Source organism: Lupinus angustifolius, chromosome LG17, assembly GCF_001865875.1.
Source record: "Lupinus angustifolius cultivar Tanjil chromosome LG17, LupAngTanjil_v1.0, whole genome shotgun sequence".
Classification (NCBI taxonomy): Eukaryota; Viridiplantae; Streptophyta; class Magnoliopsida; order Fabales; family Fabaceae; genus Lupinus; species Lupinus angustifolius.
In genome coordinates, this window is record NC_032025.1 from 18,517,716 (window position 1) to 18,536,827 (window position 19,112).

Consider the following 19,112-nt stretch of genomic DNA (forward strand, 5'->3'; position numbering starts at 1 on the left):
CCAATTCCCCCCCCCCCCAACTTAATTCTTTCAAACTATTCCTTAAAATTAAATGCTCTTTAGAACATTTTTTTAAATTCGGTTTCATGGGATTGTTTGAAAAATTATCTCATTTGTTTGGCTCAAATGAGCTTATCAAATGATGATCCTAATTGGGTTTTGACTTTTTGGCCTTTGGTTCAACTAATGAAGGAACATGCCTTGATCATTTTTTATCATTTTTATGCAATTAAGAGATTTAAAGACTCAAACAAGTTTAATTAGACAGATGAAATGTTGATTCTCACTTTGATTATCACATGTGTTTGGCTCACTCCCTCAATTGGTTTGGTTTTACACTTTTGTGATTTAAAAAATGTTTGCAAAGATCTTGTTACATAAAATTGAATTTTCAATTTACAAAAATTTCAAGTTATGACATTATATGATTTTTTTCACAAAAGTTTAGCATATATCTCATTTTGCTCATTCAAAGCTTAATTCAAAGTATGCTTAGCATTTTCTAATCATGTGATCTTGTTTCAAAAATTTTGTTTAGCCATTTTGTTTTCGGTTTTGAAAATATTTTGAGTTTTTGAACAAACAAATTTACTTGTTACATATTTACACAATCTAAATAAGAAATTTTTAAATTACATCAAGTTCTAGTCCCCCCTTTTTAAATGAAGGCTTGTCCTCAAGTGTTAAAAAAAATATTAGGACTTACTTGATGTGATTTAAAAATTGCTTTGTTTTCAAAATAAAAATGCTAACAAAAGACAATTTATTGAACTTCAAATTGATCATAACATAGATTAGAGCATAATAGAAAATGACATAAAGAAATGCAACATAGTATGGAAATTGAAATTTAGGGAAAGAGAAAACCGGAAAAAGCTTTTCTATTCTTTATCATCTTCCTTCTCTTCTTCTTCACTTGTGTCTTGGGACCTCCCCTCTGGCCACTTGGTTTTTGCCACAAATTCTTCATAAGATCCTCCCATGAAATTGTGCTTCTTCCCAAAAATGTTATGCAAACTCTTATAAATGCCCTTAATCCCACGGTAGCATGCTTTTTGTTGCAAGTTTTGCATTTGTTGTTCCCTCATTATGGCATCTACTTTAGAACTCATGGTCCTTCCATAGCTACTTGGTTGCTTTCAGCTTAAGTCACCATACTTCTTTCTAAGCTCGGTTTGAGCTTGTGAGAGAGATTTTTCTTTGAAATAGTTGGTGACATAAACAACATTGATTTCGGATTTGAGGGCCATCATTTCATTGTAGGGTCCAGGCACATTTTGAAATTTACATAAGTCAGTGATAAAAGATAGAAGAATAATGGAAGGGATACCTTTATTAATGCAATCCCAAATTTTCAGTTTTGTGGACTTTGCCCATTAACCCATTCTTAAAATATTTTTCTCTATTTTTAAAAAAATTGTTTTCCGAGTTTGATCCCTAAAAAATTTTCTTTTTAACAAAAACGAAAGAAATTAATACTCACAAAAAAATAGAATAAAGACAAAATGTATGAAAGGTAAATAACATATTATATATCAAAATGTATTGGGTTTCCTTCCAACAAGCGCTTCTTTAATGTCACTAGCTTGACATTGGTTACCAAAAAAGCGTTTGTTTCCTTCTACTGTCCTGTTGAGCCAGATTTCACCCCTCATGATGGCATTACCATGTTCTCTAGGATTCACTTATGTATTAGCTGAGAATGTTGATTTCTGATTTTCAGCTAATTATTTGGCAAGTTGCTCAATTTGTATCTCCATGTTCCTTAGAGAAGCATCGATATTCTTCTGATTTGACATTGTCATTTTCATAAACTAGTTTAGAGTATCTTCCAGTTTAATGCCCTTATCCTGGGTAGGGTGTTGAAATTGATTGTTTCGGGGGTAGAAAGGTTGTTTTTGAGGAATATCTTGCCTCCAAGGCTGATTTCTCTGAAATTGATTATTACCCACTTGAGGATAATTATTTTGAAAGTTCTGCCTTGGAGGGTTTCCCACAAAATGTACTTCCTCATTTTGGCATGTAATGGAATCATGATCTTCACTACAGTTGTCACACCGATAAATTTGCTTCTTTGAGGTTTCACATAATTGTTTTGACAAATCATTAAGTTTTTGGGTTACCTCTTCCAGTTGTTGTTGAAGCAATTTGTGTTGGGCCAGTACTACATTAGTTGAGTTTAATTCAAGTATTCCACCTTTCCTAGGTGGTGGCCTTCTTTGGTGTTGACTCTTTTGATCATTTAATGCCATGAATTCGATGATATCAATTGCTTCTTGCAGAGGTTTAGCCATTAACTGTCCGCCTGCAGTTGTGTTCAAGATCCATTTATGCTGCTGTTGGAGTACATTAACAAAAATGTGGATCTGAGTTTGAACAATGAAACCATGGTTGGGGCATTTTCTTAGCATGGATTGAATTTGTCCCATGCTTCGCAGAGACTTCCCCCGTAGGTTGGATGAAAGTGGAGATAGCAGTTTTTAAGTCCATGACTTTTTCTTGCGGAAAATACCTTGACATGAATTTTTCCTCCACCATGTTCCAGTTGTTTTGAATATGTTGTGGAAGATCTAGGAACCATTCTTTGACTTTTCCGATAAGTGTTAACGGAAAAAGCCTCAGAAAAATGGTCTCCTCCTAAGATTCAGAGCTCCCAACAGTACCAACCAATTCTTAGAATTTTGTGAGGTGATTGTACGGATCTTCATGATCTAGACCAGCAAAAGGATTGGCGTACATAAGTTGTACCAACCCAGTTTTCATTTCTGGTGGCCTTTGAGTGCTTGAGGGTCTTCCTATTCTGATCATATTTTTGGGGTTAAAACTGACAAATCCACCAATGTTATTTTGATTTTCCGCCCTTGATTCATGATTCTCTGTCATTTCTATTCTTTCTTCTTGGATGATAGGTCTTGCTTGACGAGCCCTCTTTTGTGCTTTTCTTTTCTTTTTGAGAGTTTTCTCTATTTCGGGATCAACACAAAATTTAATTTGTTTGCTCATGTTCATGCACAAGAAAGGTTTTCTCTGTCTATTTTCCAAGAAGAGTTAGTAGATAAATAATATACATATTTAATAATTTACATCTTTGTACAAAGTCACACAATTTGTACAAAAAACAAAAATAAAATTATGCACAATTATTTGATGAATGACATATAAATATGAAATCTTCTATTATTTAAGCAATTCCCCGGCAAATTTATTAAAGCAATTCCCCGGCAACGACGCCAATTTGTTGAAAGAATTAGTTGGAGAGGTTTTCCCCTCTCAACAAATCGTCCCGAGAGTAGTGCCAATTTGTTGAAAGCGGAAATTCCCTCATTTCGGCGTGTTTCCTTTTTATTTTATTAAGTAAGTGAACTCGGTTTTATTCTTTGTTCGCCATCTCGGTTTTGTTGAAATAAATTCCAACGCCGGTATAATGGTTTCAAGAATATTCCAATTACAACTTACTTCTAATAATCATGTGAATAAGTTATTCCTTCTTTGCCCCATCTCGGCTTTGTTAGAATAAATTTTAACGCCGGTACAATTTTGGGACTTTACATCAAATCATTGTCCCCCTTTTAAATGAAGGCTTGTCCTCAAGCCTTAAAACAATTTTGGGACTTTACTTGATGTGATTTAAAAATTTCTTTGCTTTCTAAAAAAATAAAAATACTAACAAAAGATAATCTATTAATTTCAACTTGATAATAACATAGATTTAAAGCATAATAGAAAAAGTCATAAAGAAATGCAACATAATATAGAAATTGAAATTTTTAGGGAAAGAGAAAACCGGAAAAGTTTTTCTTATTCTTCATCATCTTCTTTTTCTTCTTCTTCACTTGTGTCTTGGGACCTCCCCTCGGGCCACTAGGTCTTTGCCATAAATTCTTCATAAGATCATCCCTTGAAATTGTGCTTCTTCCCAAAACAAATACTATGCAAACTCTTATAAATGCCCTTAAGCCCATTGTAGCATGCCTTTTGTTACAAGTTTTGCATTTGTTGTTCTCTCATTATGGCATCTACTTTAGAACTCATGGTCCTTCCATAGCCACTTGGTTGCTTTGAGCTTAAATCACCAAACTTCTTTCTAAGCTCGGCTTGAGCTTGTGAGAGGGATTTTTCTTTGCAATAATTGGTGACATAAACAACGTTGATTTCGGATTTGAGGGCCATCATTTATTTGTAGGGTCCAAGCACATTTTGAAATTTGCACAGGTCAGTGATAAAAGATGGAAGAATAATTGAAGGGATACATTTGCTAATGCAATCCCAAATAACATCTGAGATCACTACAGCAATGTCTATGGAGTCTTCATCATAGATGGAGCTAATGAGTTTTGCTTTAGGAAGAGGAAGATCTGAAACATGTGATGAAGGCCATATGTTGGACAGTATGAAGCTTGCTCATATTTGGGTTTGTTGAGTCATGCAAAATTTGAAAATGGGCCCATACATGTTGAGGTCCAAATCTTCCAAACATAACTTTTCCTCACATATTCTTCTTCATGACTTTCTTCTTCACCCATGTAGGTTTAGGGTTGTCACATAATTCATGCTCCTCACTTGGTGGATTCCATGGGTTCCCCAAGTACTCATTGATCACGTACTTGTTGTAGGAAACTTGGGTTCCATTCACCCAAGTGTAACGATTTCTCCTTGACTCACTTGATGTGATTGAGTTGGCAAAAATTGCTTTACAACATCCAAAGAAAACATTTTCTTTGGTTGAGCAATTTTTTGCCAACCATATCTTTCCACCACAAAAAGAAAGCCTCCAAAGTCATCCTCACTCAAGTTGATAATTGTTTCTAAACTGATAGCATTCTTGAGTGTAATGTTTTTGAATTTTTCTTTAACATCATTGGAGACAAAATTGGAGTTCTTGTCTTCCCATGCAACTTCATTTCCTCTCCTTGATGAACTCCTAAAATTCCTAAGAAAATTCCACAATACACACAAACTCCAAAAAAGTTATAACATAAAAATGTGCATCAGCATATACATATTTCATGAATTAAAGCTCTTACACATTTTCTTGAAGAAGATTTAAGTAACAAAAATGAAGATTTACAAAATAAAATAACTAAGAAGGATAATTTACATGATGAAGGTAAAAGAAAACTTTGAAACTTGAGAGAATTTTTTTTTATATGTTGGAGATGATTTTGCAAAATTGTCTTTGTGCTTTCTGATTCAAGAATGGGTGTTTATATATGGGTTGGAAGTCTCTAGTCAAGGGTCTTTGGTCAAGGATTTTCGGTCAAAAATCAAGAAAAAATCCTCTTTTGAGGGATTTTTGGTCACAAAGCACATGGCCTGGCAGACATGCGCTGAGCGCATGGTCCCCCACGTTGAGCGCATGGTCCCCCATGCTGAGCAGTGGGTCAGTGGTCCAGGCTTGACCGAGTTATGAGCCTTGACCATGACTTTGACTATGTTTTGGGCCCCTTTTGGAATTTCAAGTTTTGTATGCTTGGCCCATTAACCCAATTTTGAAAATTTGTTTTCCGATTTTGATCCCTAAAAAAATTTCTTTTTTAACAAAAAACAAAGAAGTTAATACTTACAAAAAATAGAACAAAGACAAAATGTAGGAAAGGGAAATAACATATTATATATCAAAATGTATTGGGTTGCTTCCCAACAAACGCTTCTTTAATGTCACTAGCTTGACATTGGTTACCAAAAAAAATTATTCCTTCTACTGCCCTTTTGAGCCGGATTCACCCCTCAGGATTGCATTACCATGTTCTCTAGGATTCACTTCTGTATTCGCTGAAAATGTTGATTTCTGATTTTTAGCTAATTGTTTGGCCAATACCCAATTTGTATCTCCATATTCCTTAGAGAAGCATCAGTATTTTTCTTATTCGACATGGTCATTTGCATAAAATGGTTTAGAGTATCTTCCAGGTTGATTCTCTTATCCTGGGTGGGGTGTTGAAAATGATTATTCTAGGGGTAGAAGGGTTGTTTTTGTGGAAGATCTTGCCTCCAAGGCTGATTTCTTTGAAATTGATTATTACCCCCTTAAGGGTAATTATTTTGAAAGTTCTGCTTTGGAGGGTTTCCCACAAAATGAACTTCCTCATTTTGGCAAGTAATGGAATCATGATCTTCACTACAATTGTTACACTGATAAATTTGCGTCGTTGAGGTTTCTCGTAACTGTTTTGGCAAATCATTGAGTTTTTGGGTCACCTCTTCCAGTTGTTGTTGAAGCAATTTATGTCGGGCCAATACTACATCAGCTGAGTTCAATTCAAATATTCCACCTTCCCTAGGTGGTGGCCTTCTTTGGTGTTTACTTTTATGGTCATTTAATGTCATGGATTCGATAATATCAATTGCTTTTTGCAGAGGTTTATCCATTAACTGTCCGCCTGCAGTTGCATTCAAGATCCATTTATGTTGTTGTTGAAGTCCATTGACAAAGATATGGATCTGAGTTTGAACATCGAACTCATGGTTAGGGCATTTTCTGAGCATGTATTTGAATCTGTCCCATGCCTCGCATAGACTCTCCCCAGAAGACTGGATGAAAGTGGAGATAGCAGTTTTCAAGTCCATAAATTTTCCTTGCGGAAAATATCTTGTCATAAATTTTTCCTCCACCATATTCCAGTTGTTTTGAATATGTTGTGGAAGATTTAGGAACCATTCTTTGGCTTTTACGATAAGTGTTAACGGAAATAGCCTTAGAAAAATGTCTCCTCCTTAGACCTGGAGATCCTAGCAGTACCAACCAACTTATAGAATTTTGTGAGGTGGTTGTACGGATCTTCATGATCTAATCTAGCAAAAGGGTTGGCGTACATAAGTTGTACTAACCCAGTTTTCATTTCTATTGGCCTTTGAGAGCCTGAGGGTCTCCCTATTCTTATCATATTCTTGGGGTTGAAGCTGACAAACCCACCAGTCCTGTTCTGATTTTTTGCCCTGGATTTATGATTTTCTGCCATTTCTGTTCTTTTTTCTTGGATAATAGTTCTTACTTGATGTGCCCTCTTCTGTGCTTTTTCTGCTTCTTGAGTGTTTTCTCTATTTCGGGATCAAGAGAAAATTCAAGTTGTTTGTTCCTGTTCATGCACAAGAAATGTTTTTCTGTCTATTTTCCAAGAAGAGTTAGTATATAAATAATATACATATTTAATAATTTACATCTTTGTACAAAGTCAAATAATTTGTACAAAATCAAAAATAAATTTATACACAATTATTTGATGAATCCCCGACAACGGCGCCAATTTGTTGAAAGATGTTTTTGAGGAGCTTTCCCCTCTCAACAAACCGTCCCCGACAACGACGCCAATTTGTTGAAAGGTTATTTTTGGGGAAGAGTTGGCTTTCCCCTCTCAACAAATCGTCCTGGAAGTAGTGCCAATTTGTTGAATGCGGAAATTCCCTCAATTCGGTGTGTTTTCTTTTTATTTGGTAAGTAAGTGAACTCAATTTTATTCTTTGTTCGTCATCTCGGCTTTGTTGACATAAATTTCAACGCCGGTATAATAGTTTCGAGAATATTTCAGTTACAACTTACTTCTAATAATCATGTGAATAAGTTATTCCTTCTTTGTTCCATCTCGGTTTTGTTAGAATAAATTCTAACATCTGTACAATGGTATCGAAGCAATCCCTTTTACATAATTATTATGTACCTTTGAATAACATCTCGGTTTTGTAGAATAAATTCCAACACCGGTTCAATGACATTCTAATGTACAAAAGTGATGAATAGTTAGTTGTTAGAAACAAATAAATAAATAAATAATAAAGTTAAGTGACATTTATTTATTTACTCCATTTCCTTTTATTAACAAACCAAACTTCTTCCTTGAGGGAGGTTAATATTAAAGAATAAATAAATAGTAGAATGTAAATAACAATAAATAAAAGTTAGTAAGTTAGCTTCATCACTTTTATATATTAAAAGGTGTTTTCAACAAATAAATTTATTGATAACACTTTAGTATTTTACAATTTATACCTCTTTCAAGATTCAATTATAGTATAGTATATGGTTGTGTCGAATCATAAGGAATTGACCCTATGTTCCGTTTGTGTTACCTATAGGTATTTGCTGTAATTATTCACTTTATACTCCACGATTTGGATCTTCGTTATTCAATTTCCTTCATCATTTTATTTATATATTTTGATTTCATGATTTTTGTATTTTCAGGTTAAATGAGTATAACGCTTCATTAAAATCGCTGAAAGACCGTAGAGATTCATTGTGCTCAAAATTGAGCGAAGTTCTTGTCCTCAAGGTACATGATCCTAAGTAAACTTAGTTTCGTAAATGAATTTGATCATATTCAATATAAAAATTAGGGGAGGATGATGTTTAAAATAATAAAGAATAACAAGTAATTAAGCCAGAAGATAAATAACAATTTCGATACACTATAGCTTCATTTTTTGTTGACAAAAGTCTATAACTCTATATTATACATCAAGCACGCAAACCATACCTTAAATTCTGTGTTAGTGAAGTTTAAAAGAATTACCAAGTGTACCTAGTGTCTACCTATCCATATAGGCGTTTTTCTGCATCCTAGACATAGGGTTTTAAATTGTATTTGCATTGGCAGTTATGTTGCGATTGCGGGCATTCCAAGCATCAGGTTGTGGATTGTGGTGTATAGTTCTTTTTTTGTGGATGAAAATTTGTTTTTAAACTTGATGCAGTGTGAGACTCGGCCTCAATATTGTGTGATCTGGCGACATTACTGTGATTCAGTGTCATACCTCATTACATTTATAGGATAATGCGGTTGTAGCGGTCACCTCAACTGTAATACTGTGGCCACATCAGCTTATGTGGTCTGCAATTTGCCCACCCTTGCCCACCCTGCAATCAATTGAGCTACTCTTAAGTCATAGTTGATATAATTGATGTGCTTAGTGGAAATTCCTGTTCAGTGATTGATCCTTTTTGCTTTGCATGTTTGTATTAGTACTTTTTTTCTTGTTAGTCCCTGTACAGATTCTTTCATATTGTTTTTGGACATCGACGTTTTCTTTTGAAATTTCCCATTTTCTTTCATAGAAAATGGGACATTGTCCTCAAAGTAGATAAATAATAGTCAAACTCAAGATATTGCTAATATTTTTCCTTGTTGGCCAAGTCAATCCAATAAAACATGTCTATAAATCAAATTAAATCAATTGTCAATTATCAACTCCAAAAATCAGACAACATTTTTCTAGCTGCATTGTGCACATAAAGAAAATGTCAGGAATTGATATTGCTGAAGCATATGTGTTACGGAATCATTACAAGAAAAATTTGAAGAATGAGGAAGGAAGAAGAACAAAGTCAGGATTCACTAGTTCCAAGGCCAAAAGATCAAGTGGATGTTTCTTTTGGTTTTCTAAGAAGCATTGGAAAACTGATAAGATCAAAAACAGTGAAAAAGAGTATATTGGAAAATGAGATGCATGTTTTTAAATTATTGTAATTTACTTATTGAGAACCTTGTATGTTTTGATGTTCTCGGAGCTCAACTTCATCACATGGGTGAAGATTAATTGTATGTATAATGAGGTTGTAGTTTTGTTTTAATGAAATGTATTATTTTTATTGTCTTTTTTGAGAAATTAAAAGAAAAATTAAGACCAAAATGAAAATTTCTAAGAGAATGATTATTTATAATTTCACTATGAACTATATGACCATAGGTCAAAGGTTAAATAATCTGTGTAATATACAATGATATAAATTCATGAAGAAATAAATCAAATTAAATATTATATAGTCATTTTAATTAATTCCAATCTACTAACCAATTAATGTGTGAGAGTGTTTATGATAGTACTCATCATATGAAAATAGAGAAAAACATATATGTACTGAAAGTGTATAAGTTTTATACACTATTATTGCATCATCTACCATTGATATTTAATTATGATTGACTTTTCAAAAAAAGTAATCCAAATAAATGGTGGATAATGAAATGCATGTGTATAAATCTTTACACTGTCAATTTATAGATTTTACACTCAAGTATCTTCTCAAAGAATAATATTTTATTCTTAAAAGCAATATTTATTGAATTATTCCATGGTTAAAAAGATGAAAAGTGCCCACACAAAAACTACAAAGTCCTTTCACTTTATTTATAAATCTATATAAATGATGGGATATTACAGTGTGTAACTAATCTTTTTATATTAGTGTTAAGTCTAAGGAGTGACATTATGATACATATTTATTTTATATTATTATTTTAATTAGTTGAAAGCTAAGACTGTGAAATTATTTTTATTTATAAACATCGATAATATTCAGGTTTTAGTATTTAGACTCCAAAATGAGTAATGTAACATATGTTAGCTAAAAGAGGTAATTGGTTGAGTCAGTTGTTCGATTCTACATTTCAGTTAAACTATATGATTGTAGAGTTGGCCATTAAAAAGTAAGGAGATCATAACTCTTCACCATAAAAGTTAAACCAACGCTATATATAGTGTGAATGTTTTACTTTAGAAGTAACTTAATCTATATTTGATCAACCGACTCAAGTAACTCTCAAAACTAACGCATATATCACATCCCTTTAAATACTCTACACCTTTCTTGGTTCTCCAAGCCAAATCAACTCTCTCTCTCTATATATAATCAAACACATCTTTCTTCCAATCACTACCTCTAAGAAAACTTGCACGTTATTGCTAGCCATGGAAAGGATAGATCTAATTCAAGCATACATGATGGGAAAGATGTATAAGGAAGAAATGAAGATAGCACAAGAAGAAGTACATGGAAATGGAAAGACCAACAACAACAAGATTCATAAAATCGCAAAGGGTTCATCAACTAGGTGTTTTTCCTGGCTTTTCAAGCAACAAGACACAAAATATTCTCATATATCAGATTCCAACCATTGAAGCTATTAATAATAATACTTCATTGGTGCGGTATTTGAGATAATTTTCGGCAAAGTTAGGATCTTCCACATCCAGTTTTGCTAAATGTTATTTAGACCATTTGTCTTGTATGATTATCGGTCCTTCATCAAGCTTTGATTTAAGCCTATCTGAATGTATATGAGTTGTGTACTCCTTATGCCCATTAATAGAATTATTTTACTTCCCATGAAACAAATGGAGACACTATTTATTTGTTTCTTCTTGTCCAACACAAAGGTTACATTGCTCCTTCAATTTTTCATCTCACAAATATATATATATATATATAATAATCAAAAGACTTCAACAAAAAACCACCCACGATCTTACTCAAAAAACTTGTTAGCTAAGTTTTCATCTCAAAATCATGAAATGATAATGAAAAAAATATATTTAAATTATGTCTAAGATAATGAAAATGTGAGTATGTGAGAGGTAATTTTTAACATTAACTTAGTTTATTTTAAATTTTCAAAAATAAATCACGTTTCTCTCTTTTGACCCCACCAAACCTCTTTAGCCCTACATTTCACTTGTATCACCAAATCGATAATTCCTTCAATCCACCTCTCCGGGCTCCTATTGAAGGTTCCAAATCGCAAGGCCCATTTGAAGAAGACCCGACACATTGAGTATGCAGCATCTGCAATTTTATGGTTAGTCAATAAATTTTTATTTTGTGTAACTTTTTCTGGCATGAATATTCTCCACGGGAGACAATGTTATTGGACTCAGAAACATCACATCATGATGGAACTCTATGAACTCAAACGGAAACCCACCAAAGGAATATAAAAAACTCACTCGAGAGAATATCCAAATTAAAGGTATCAAATTTTGAAAGGTGTAAACTTTCAGAGTAAAAAATTCAAGAACCCAGAACGAGTTAGTTTCCAATTCTTACCAGGAAATCCAGCAATGGAACAAAAATGAAACATTAAGAGGCCATCAACATAGTGAAATGAAATAAATAATAAAAATTTAGAGGGGAATAAAACTTAAAAGAAGAAAAATAGATGACGATACGCTGTGGTGACTGAGATATTTATGTGCTTTCAATAGTGTTGTTTTGCCTTACATGTACTTGTAGTAATATATAAATTCATTTGGTTGAATTAAGTTACTATTTTGTTTACTTGTATAAATTTTTTACTTGTCCTTTATGATTGTTTTTTTGTCAATTTGGAACTTAAGGTTGAGAACTCAGAAAAAGTGATAGATGAGTGTTGATGACTTCATGGTGGCCTGATTTCTTTTGTCGTTTTTTCTGCAGTGGTGATTCATGCTCTAAATCTAAGAAACTAAATATCATCTAAATTCATCTATTGAAGTTAGCAAATATTCAATGAATAATTTTAATAAGGGATGAACTTTAAAATCATTCATTTTATCGAATAAATGTTTATGAGCATATAATTTAGATGAATATTAAATATTCAATCAATCCAAAAATAATTATTCACAAAAGGCCTTTGCTTTTATTTTTTTAAAATATTATTGTAAGTGTTTCTTATTATCATTTGCTTGGTGGTGAGATTAATGGTTGGTCATACAGTTGATAATATTAAATTTTTTTTTTAAATACATATTATATCTAAATATTTGTTAAAAAATTTATATGCATAACCTTAAATGCATTCTTGTAAGATATTGGAAAAAATGTTTTTTTAACTTCAAAAAAACACTCTTCTAAAAGTACCTTTTAAAATATTCAAAAACTCTTTTTAAAAGAATGATTTTTAAAAGTTTTTCTAAATTATCATTTTTAAAAAGTGATTTTCTAAAAAAATTTAAAAATATTTTTAGTTCCAATTTAGAAAAAATCAAAAATCAAATCAATTTATCCAATTTGTTAAAATGAATTCGTGAATAGATAGAAATGCATCTACCAAGTTTAAATTTGAATGAATTTGATAACTTTAATTACAATTTAATGGATTTGTATAAATTGATGGATAATTTTATATTTATCAGTTTATCACCCCATTCATCTTTACTATTTAATTGTTTATTTGGCACCCATAGTTTGTAATATTTGGTTTGTAGGTTTGATTTTGGTGGAAGAATATGAGTTTGAAGACGAAAATAAGTTTGGTTGTAAAGGATGCTAAGATGAGAATGGTGATAAATTTGAATTATCAAAATTTTAAAATTTTCAACTTCTTGAAACCCACACAACTCGAGGACAAAAACTATCTCAAATTTAAACTTGTTGAAAGGGTAACTAAATATGACAAAATTAAAAGAGGTTCACTTGACTAATCAAGCAATCAACCATGAATAATTCTAATTGGATGCACACTACTGCAATTCAAACAATTTAGGCCACCATTGGCACCACCTACTACATTGTCACTTTCTGCAGGAATATTGGCCCTGTCTTCTTCTTCAACAAACCTATTAGTATTAGTTAAGAATATAGTCTGATCATTAATCTCTTCATTAACCAAGTAACACCTCCATAAATCTGCTCTATTCAAACTAATAGGAGCCACATATCCAAAAATTCCCCAAACAAATTTGAAGATATAGGAAGGTACTGTTCCATTCGTTGAAAACAAAACCTGGTCCAGGCACACCCTTTTAACCCATGCCATCATAGATATGAAAACGAACCAAGGCACACTTTGTATGCTCAATACCAGACATTGATTATAACGTTGGCAATCCCTCCCCTTATGATCGAGTCAATGAACATAGACCAGTAGTCCTCTACTTGCCCAAACATAGTGAAATCACCACCGTTATCCCTCACACAGACATAGTAGGTAGGCATGTGATCCCTGATTGGAGATCAATGCTAGCAAAAGTTGAGTCTGTAAAGGAGGAGTATCATAGATCCATAACCTATGGAAATGAGTGTTTAATCTTCGTTAAGAATTTGACATGGAAGATATTTGAGCGCCCTTGCACGTATGGAGAAGTTACTTTATCATTTTGTGATTTTTCTTTTTAAGTAGATGGAAATTTTTCATTGGATTGAGACACAATGGGATACAAAAAAGTGGGACAGGTGATCCTCGTTCTATCAATAATGAACCACTAACTTATAATTGGTTAAAAAAGTTTAGTTAAGTTAAAAAATTAATAATCTATTATTTTTTTAATCAAAGCTACTAGAGGCAAGATTTTCTTTTCTCCATGTAGATATATTCCTCACAAATATGTCTTGGGTGTGCTTGGCTCAAGCGTCTTATATGAAGAATCTCCACTATATTGGCAACCAGACCCTTAACATCTAAGGATCAATGTTTTAGTTCATAATGAAGAACTTCGAGCTAGAGGTCAAAATCCCGATGAAGAGGTTGGGTTTGCTTCAATGAAAGATTCTCATGGTCCTCTAGCATTAGATGTCATTCATCTACAAAATCAACCTCAAAGTTCTCAAGCTATGAGTAATGAAAAAGGAAAAGGAAAACTACAAGATCTTGAAGAGAAACCAAAACCCCCAATTCCTAAAGACTCGAAGGAATACATAGGTTAGATGGTTAAGGAACAATTTGGTTGAATGATGGCTATGTTCTAGAACATCCATACACTGAACCCCACAATTTTTCCCATCCTTTTTTACACTTTTTTTCTATCCTTTTGTACAATAATAAGTTATTCTTACCATTGCCTATATATATTCAAAGTTGTGCTACTTATGTTTATATTGAAAAATATTTTGAACATTTTTTTGGAAAGCTTTCTCTGTGCTTATTATTAGGGAGAGACTTGTATCTCTTTCAAGACTTTGTCATTCAAACTTAGTTTAGTTTTTATCATCCTTATAATGAAGGAGATTGTTAGAAACATGGTGGTTGTTAAAATAGTGTAATTCAAAATTAGGTAAAGTAGTTTATGAAGTTTCTGTTTTAGGAAATTCTAGTTAGTTGAATTAGTTATGAAACTTGCCACATATAGTAAGTCAAGGCTTGATCATTCATTCAATAAGAAACCAGAAGTATTCATTCTATCTCTTTTTTTCAATTCTTCTCTAACAAAACTGGTATCAAGAGCTAGCTTCACCATGGGACCAACTAATGGAAGCTTCCCTGCAAACCTCCCCATCCTCGACAGCAAGAACTGGCACAAGTGGAGCATCCAGATGAAGGTAATCTTTGCATACCAAGAAGTGCGTGAGGTGGTTGAGGAAGGGTACCATGCACTTGCAGAAGGTGCTACAGATGCTTTGAGGGCAGTGCATAGAGAGAATTAGAAGAAGGACAACAAGGCTATGTTCTTCTTGCATCAATGTGTTGACAATGCACATTTTGAGAAGATAGCTTCGGCAAAGACATCAAGAGAAGCATGGCAGATCCTTGGAGCCTGCAACAAAGGTGCAGATCAATTGAAGAATGTGAGATTGCAAACCTTAAGGCGTCAATACGAATTGATGCAAATGGAAGTGAATGAGAAGGTAGCAGATTTCTTCAATAGAGTGATTATCATCACTAATCAAATGAAAGCCTCTGGCGAGACAATCACAAATCAAACAATTGTGGAGAAAATTCTTCGCACTCTAGCACCAAGATTTGATCATATTGTTGTGGCTATAGAAGAATCAAAGAACTTAGCAATCTTGAAGGTGGAAGAGTTGCAGGGGTCCTTAGAAGCACATGAGCAGAGAATGATGGAGAGGTCTGGTGAAAGAGCACAAGATCAAGTGCTTCAAGCACAAACATGGAAGAAATGAGGTTTCTACAAAAGGGGAACTCGAGGAAGAGGAAGATTCAGAGGTGCTTCTATTGGCTCAGGGAAACAAGCCTTGAGCTCAGAAGGGGGTGAGCAATCAGAAACATCCATAAGAAGAGGTTCACAGAATTGGAGAGGAGGCAAGAGAAGGGTTGATAGGAAGTCTTTGATGTGCTTCAATTGCAACAAGATTGGTCACTTCTCCTATGAATGTAAGGCACCAAGTAATGAAGCTAACTTGGTTAGAGAGAATCAGGAATCAGATGAAGAACTTGTCTCTTTGATGATGCTGGCAAAAGAATGTGACAACTACTCTGAAATATGGTACATTGATTCAGGGTGTTCTAACCATATGACTGGTCACAAGAATTGGTTGATCAATCTTGATGAAAGCAAGAAAAGTGGTGTCAGGTTTACTGATGATAGACACATCTCAGCAGAAGGAATTGGTGATGTAAGGGTCAAGAAGGAAGATAGAAAAGATGCAGTGATAACTGGGGTCCTGTATGTCCCTGGTTTGAAGAGCAACCTCATTAGCATGGGTCAGCTATCGGAGAAAGGATTCACTTTGCATATGAGCAATGGTCATCTTGAAGTTTATGACATTTATCACAAATTGATCTTGAAGGTTCCTCTCACCGGAAATAGGACCTTTCAAATCAAGGTAAATGCCTTAAACTCACATTGCTTAGCTACTGGGGTGGAAAGAGATAGTTCCTGGTTGTGGCATCAGAGATTTGGTCATTTGAATTTCAAGGATTTGAGTCTGCTAAATTCCAAGAGCATGGTGTCTAGTTTAACTCATATCAAATTGCCTTCAAAAATCTGTGAAAATTGCTTGTCAAGTAAGAAACCTAGATCTTCTTTAAGTACCTATAGTGCATCTAGATCAAAAGCTGTTTTAGATGTAATATATGCATATGTATATGGTCCAATTGATACTATATCAATGGGAGGAAATAAATACTTTGTATCCCTTGTTGATGAGTATAGTAGGAAGATGTGGGTGTACTTGCTCAAAACTAATGGAGAGGTCTTTGGAGTGTTTAAAGTCTTCAAGGTCATGGCAGAAAAACAATCAGGAAAGCATATCAAGGTGTTTAGAACAGATGGAGGTGGTGAGTTTTGTTCAAAAGAGATGGAGAATTTCTGCTCAACTCATGGAATTCTACATGAAGTTACAGCTCCCTATACACCACAACATAATGGAGTAGTTGAGAGAAGAAACAGAACCATTCTCAACATGGTTAGAAGTATGTTGAAAGAGAAGAAACTTCCTCATCATTTCTGGGGTGAAGAAGTGTGGATCACAAGTACCTGAAGAAGTGTGGTCAGGACAGAAACCATCAGTTCAGCATCTTAGATTTTTTGGCTGCTTGTGTCACAAGCATATACCAGATCAGAGAAGGAGAAAGTTGGATGATAAGAGTGAAACCATGATCTTCCTAGGATATAGCTCAACTGGTGCATATAAGCTGTATAATGGAACAAAGAAGGTAGAATTCATTAGAGATGTGTTGTTTGAGGAGCATATGGCATGGAAACCAGAAGCTACCAATGATCAATCAGTAACCAGAGTTGATTTGGAATCAGAACAGGCTACACCTGAGTTAACTAGTGCAGAGGAACTGATAACTGAGGAGTTAGTCTCATCAAGCCAATCTCAAACAGAACAAAGTCAAAGACCAAGTAGAAGCAGAACCAGACCAACAAGACTGAATGATTTTGAACTTTTTTAGGACTCTGAGTTTGATAGTGAAGGAGAAATAATTCACTTAGCACTACTTGCTGATGCATATCCAATTGGTTTTGAGGAAGCATTAGAAGATGAAACTTGGATGCAGGCCATGAGGGAAGAATTAGCATCAATTGAGAGGAATGACACTTGGGAATTGGTAGATCTTCCAGAAAACAAGACTCTTATCTCTGTTAGATGGGTATATAAGGTAAAGCTCAATCCGAATGGATCCATTTCAAGACACAAAGCCAGGCTAGTTGTGAGAGGATTCATGCAGAAGGAAGGGTTGGACTACTCTGAAGTCTTTGCACCAGTGGCAAGACTAGAAACTGTGAGGTTGGTCATAGCCTTAGCAAGTTGGAAAGGATGGGATCTATGGCAGCTTGATGTCAAGTCTGCTTTCCTAAATGGACCATTAGAGGAGGAAGTCTACATTACTCAACCTCCTGGTTTTGAACTCAAAGAAAACAGAAATTCAAACAAAGTATTCAAGCTCAAGAAAGCTCTATATGGTTTGAAGCAAGCACCTAGAGCTTGGAACAAAAGGATTGATGCCTTCCTAACTAAAATTGGCTTCATCAAGTGTTCTGTTGATTATGGTGTCTACATAAAGAAATGTGATGATAATGATATGATAATCATATGTCTGTATGTAGATGATTTGCTCATCACTAGAAGCAACAAAGCTGAGATTGCAGCAGTAAAGAAGATCCTAAGCAATGAGTTTGAAATGTCTGACCTTGGCAGACTAGCATATTTCTTAGGCATCGAGTTTGTGAAACACAATGATGGCATCTTTATGCACCAGAAGAAGTACACATTGGAAGTGCTGGAGAGATTCAATCTCCTCAAATGCAACTCTACAGATACACCAGTTGAAGCAAACCTAAAGCTTGGTGCTTGTGATGAAGAAGCAAAGGTTGATGGCACAATTTTCAGGCAATTGGTTGGGTGTTTGAGGTTTTTGTGTCATAGCAGGCTTGAAATCTCCTTTGGTGTAGGGTTGGTAAGCAGGCACATGAGGTCACCTAGACACTCTCATCTAATTGCAACAAAGAGAATTCTCAGATACTTGAAGGGAACTCTTGATCATGGTGTTATGTTTCCTTACAAGAAATTTGAGACAAAGCAGAATGTTTTGCATCTTGAGGCTTACACAGATTCTGATTGGTGTGGGGATCAAGTGGATCGAAGGAGCACAATGGGTTATATCTTCTTCTTAGGTAAAGCACCTATCTCTTGGTCATCTAAGAAGCAAGATGTAGTGGCACTATCAACATGTGAAGCAGAGTACATAGCAGCCTGCAGTGGAGCTTGTCAAGGTGTGTGGATTCAAGCATTAATGAAGGAATTAAACTTGAGTAATGGTGAGGCAGTGGAGTTAAAAGTAGATAACCAATATGCTATTAACCTTGCCAAGAATCCAGTGTTTCATGGCAGGTCCAAACACATTGAAACAAAGTTCTATTATCTAAGAGATCAAGTTGCAAAAGGAAGAATCAAGCTACAACACTGTGTAACAGATTTGCAGATAGTTGATGTACTAACTAAGCCACTCAAGACGGCACGATTCAGAGTATTGAGAGACAAGATGAATGTGAAGGCTTGGTGATAAAGCTTTCAAGCTTAGTGAAGAAGAAGTTTGAAGTGTTAGAGCTTATATAGAATTGTAATAGTTGTTTTGGGATGATGCATTTTATGTTTTGTTGAACTTTGGATTAAGGGAGGATGTTAAAATAGTGTAATTCCACTACCAGAAAAAGGTGAAATAACCACATTTAAT

General features: G+C 34.3%; 1 protein-coding gene across 1 annotated transcript; it reads left to right on the forward strand.

Annotated features, from left to right (window-relative positions):
• On the forward strand, positions 14,927-15,592 carry LOC109330938. The gene is made up of 2 exons (XM_019565202.1): positions 14,927-15,097; positions 15,179-15,592. Exons 1-2 carry the CDS (start codon positions 14,927-14,929, stop codon positions 15,590-15,592), a joined length of 585 nt encoding a protein of 194 aa, XP_019420747.1.

What these genes read in the sequence shown, in the direction of transcription:
- LOC109330938 (XM_019565202.1), top strand. Translation starts at nt 14,927, where the DNA reads ATGGGACCAACTAATGGAAGCTTCCCTGCAAACCTCCCCATCCTCGAC. An exon ending in CTACAGATGCTTTGAGGGCA is followed by an intron (nt 15,098 to 15,178) that starts GTGCATAGAGAG and finishes CATTTTGAGAAG; the next exon opens with ATAGCTTCGGCAAAGACATC.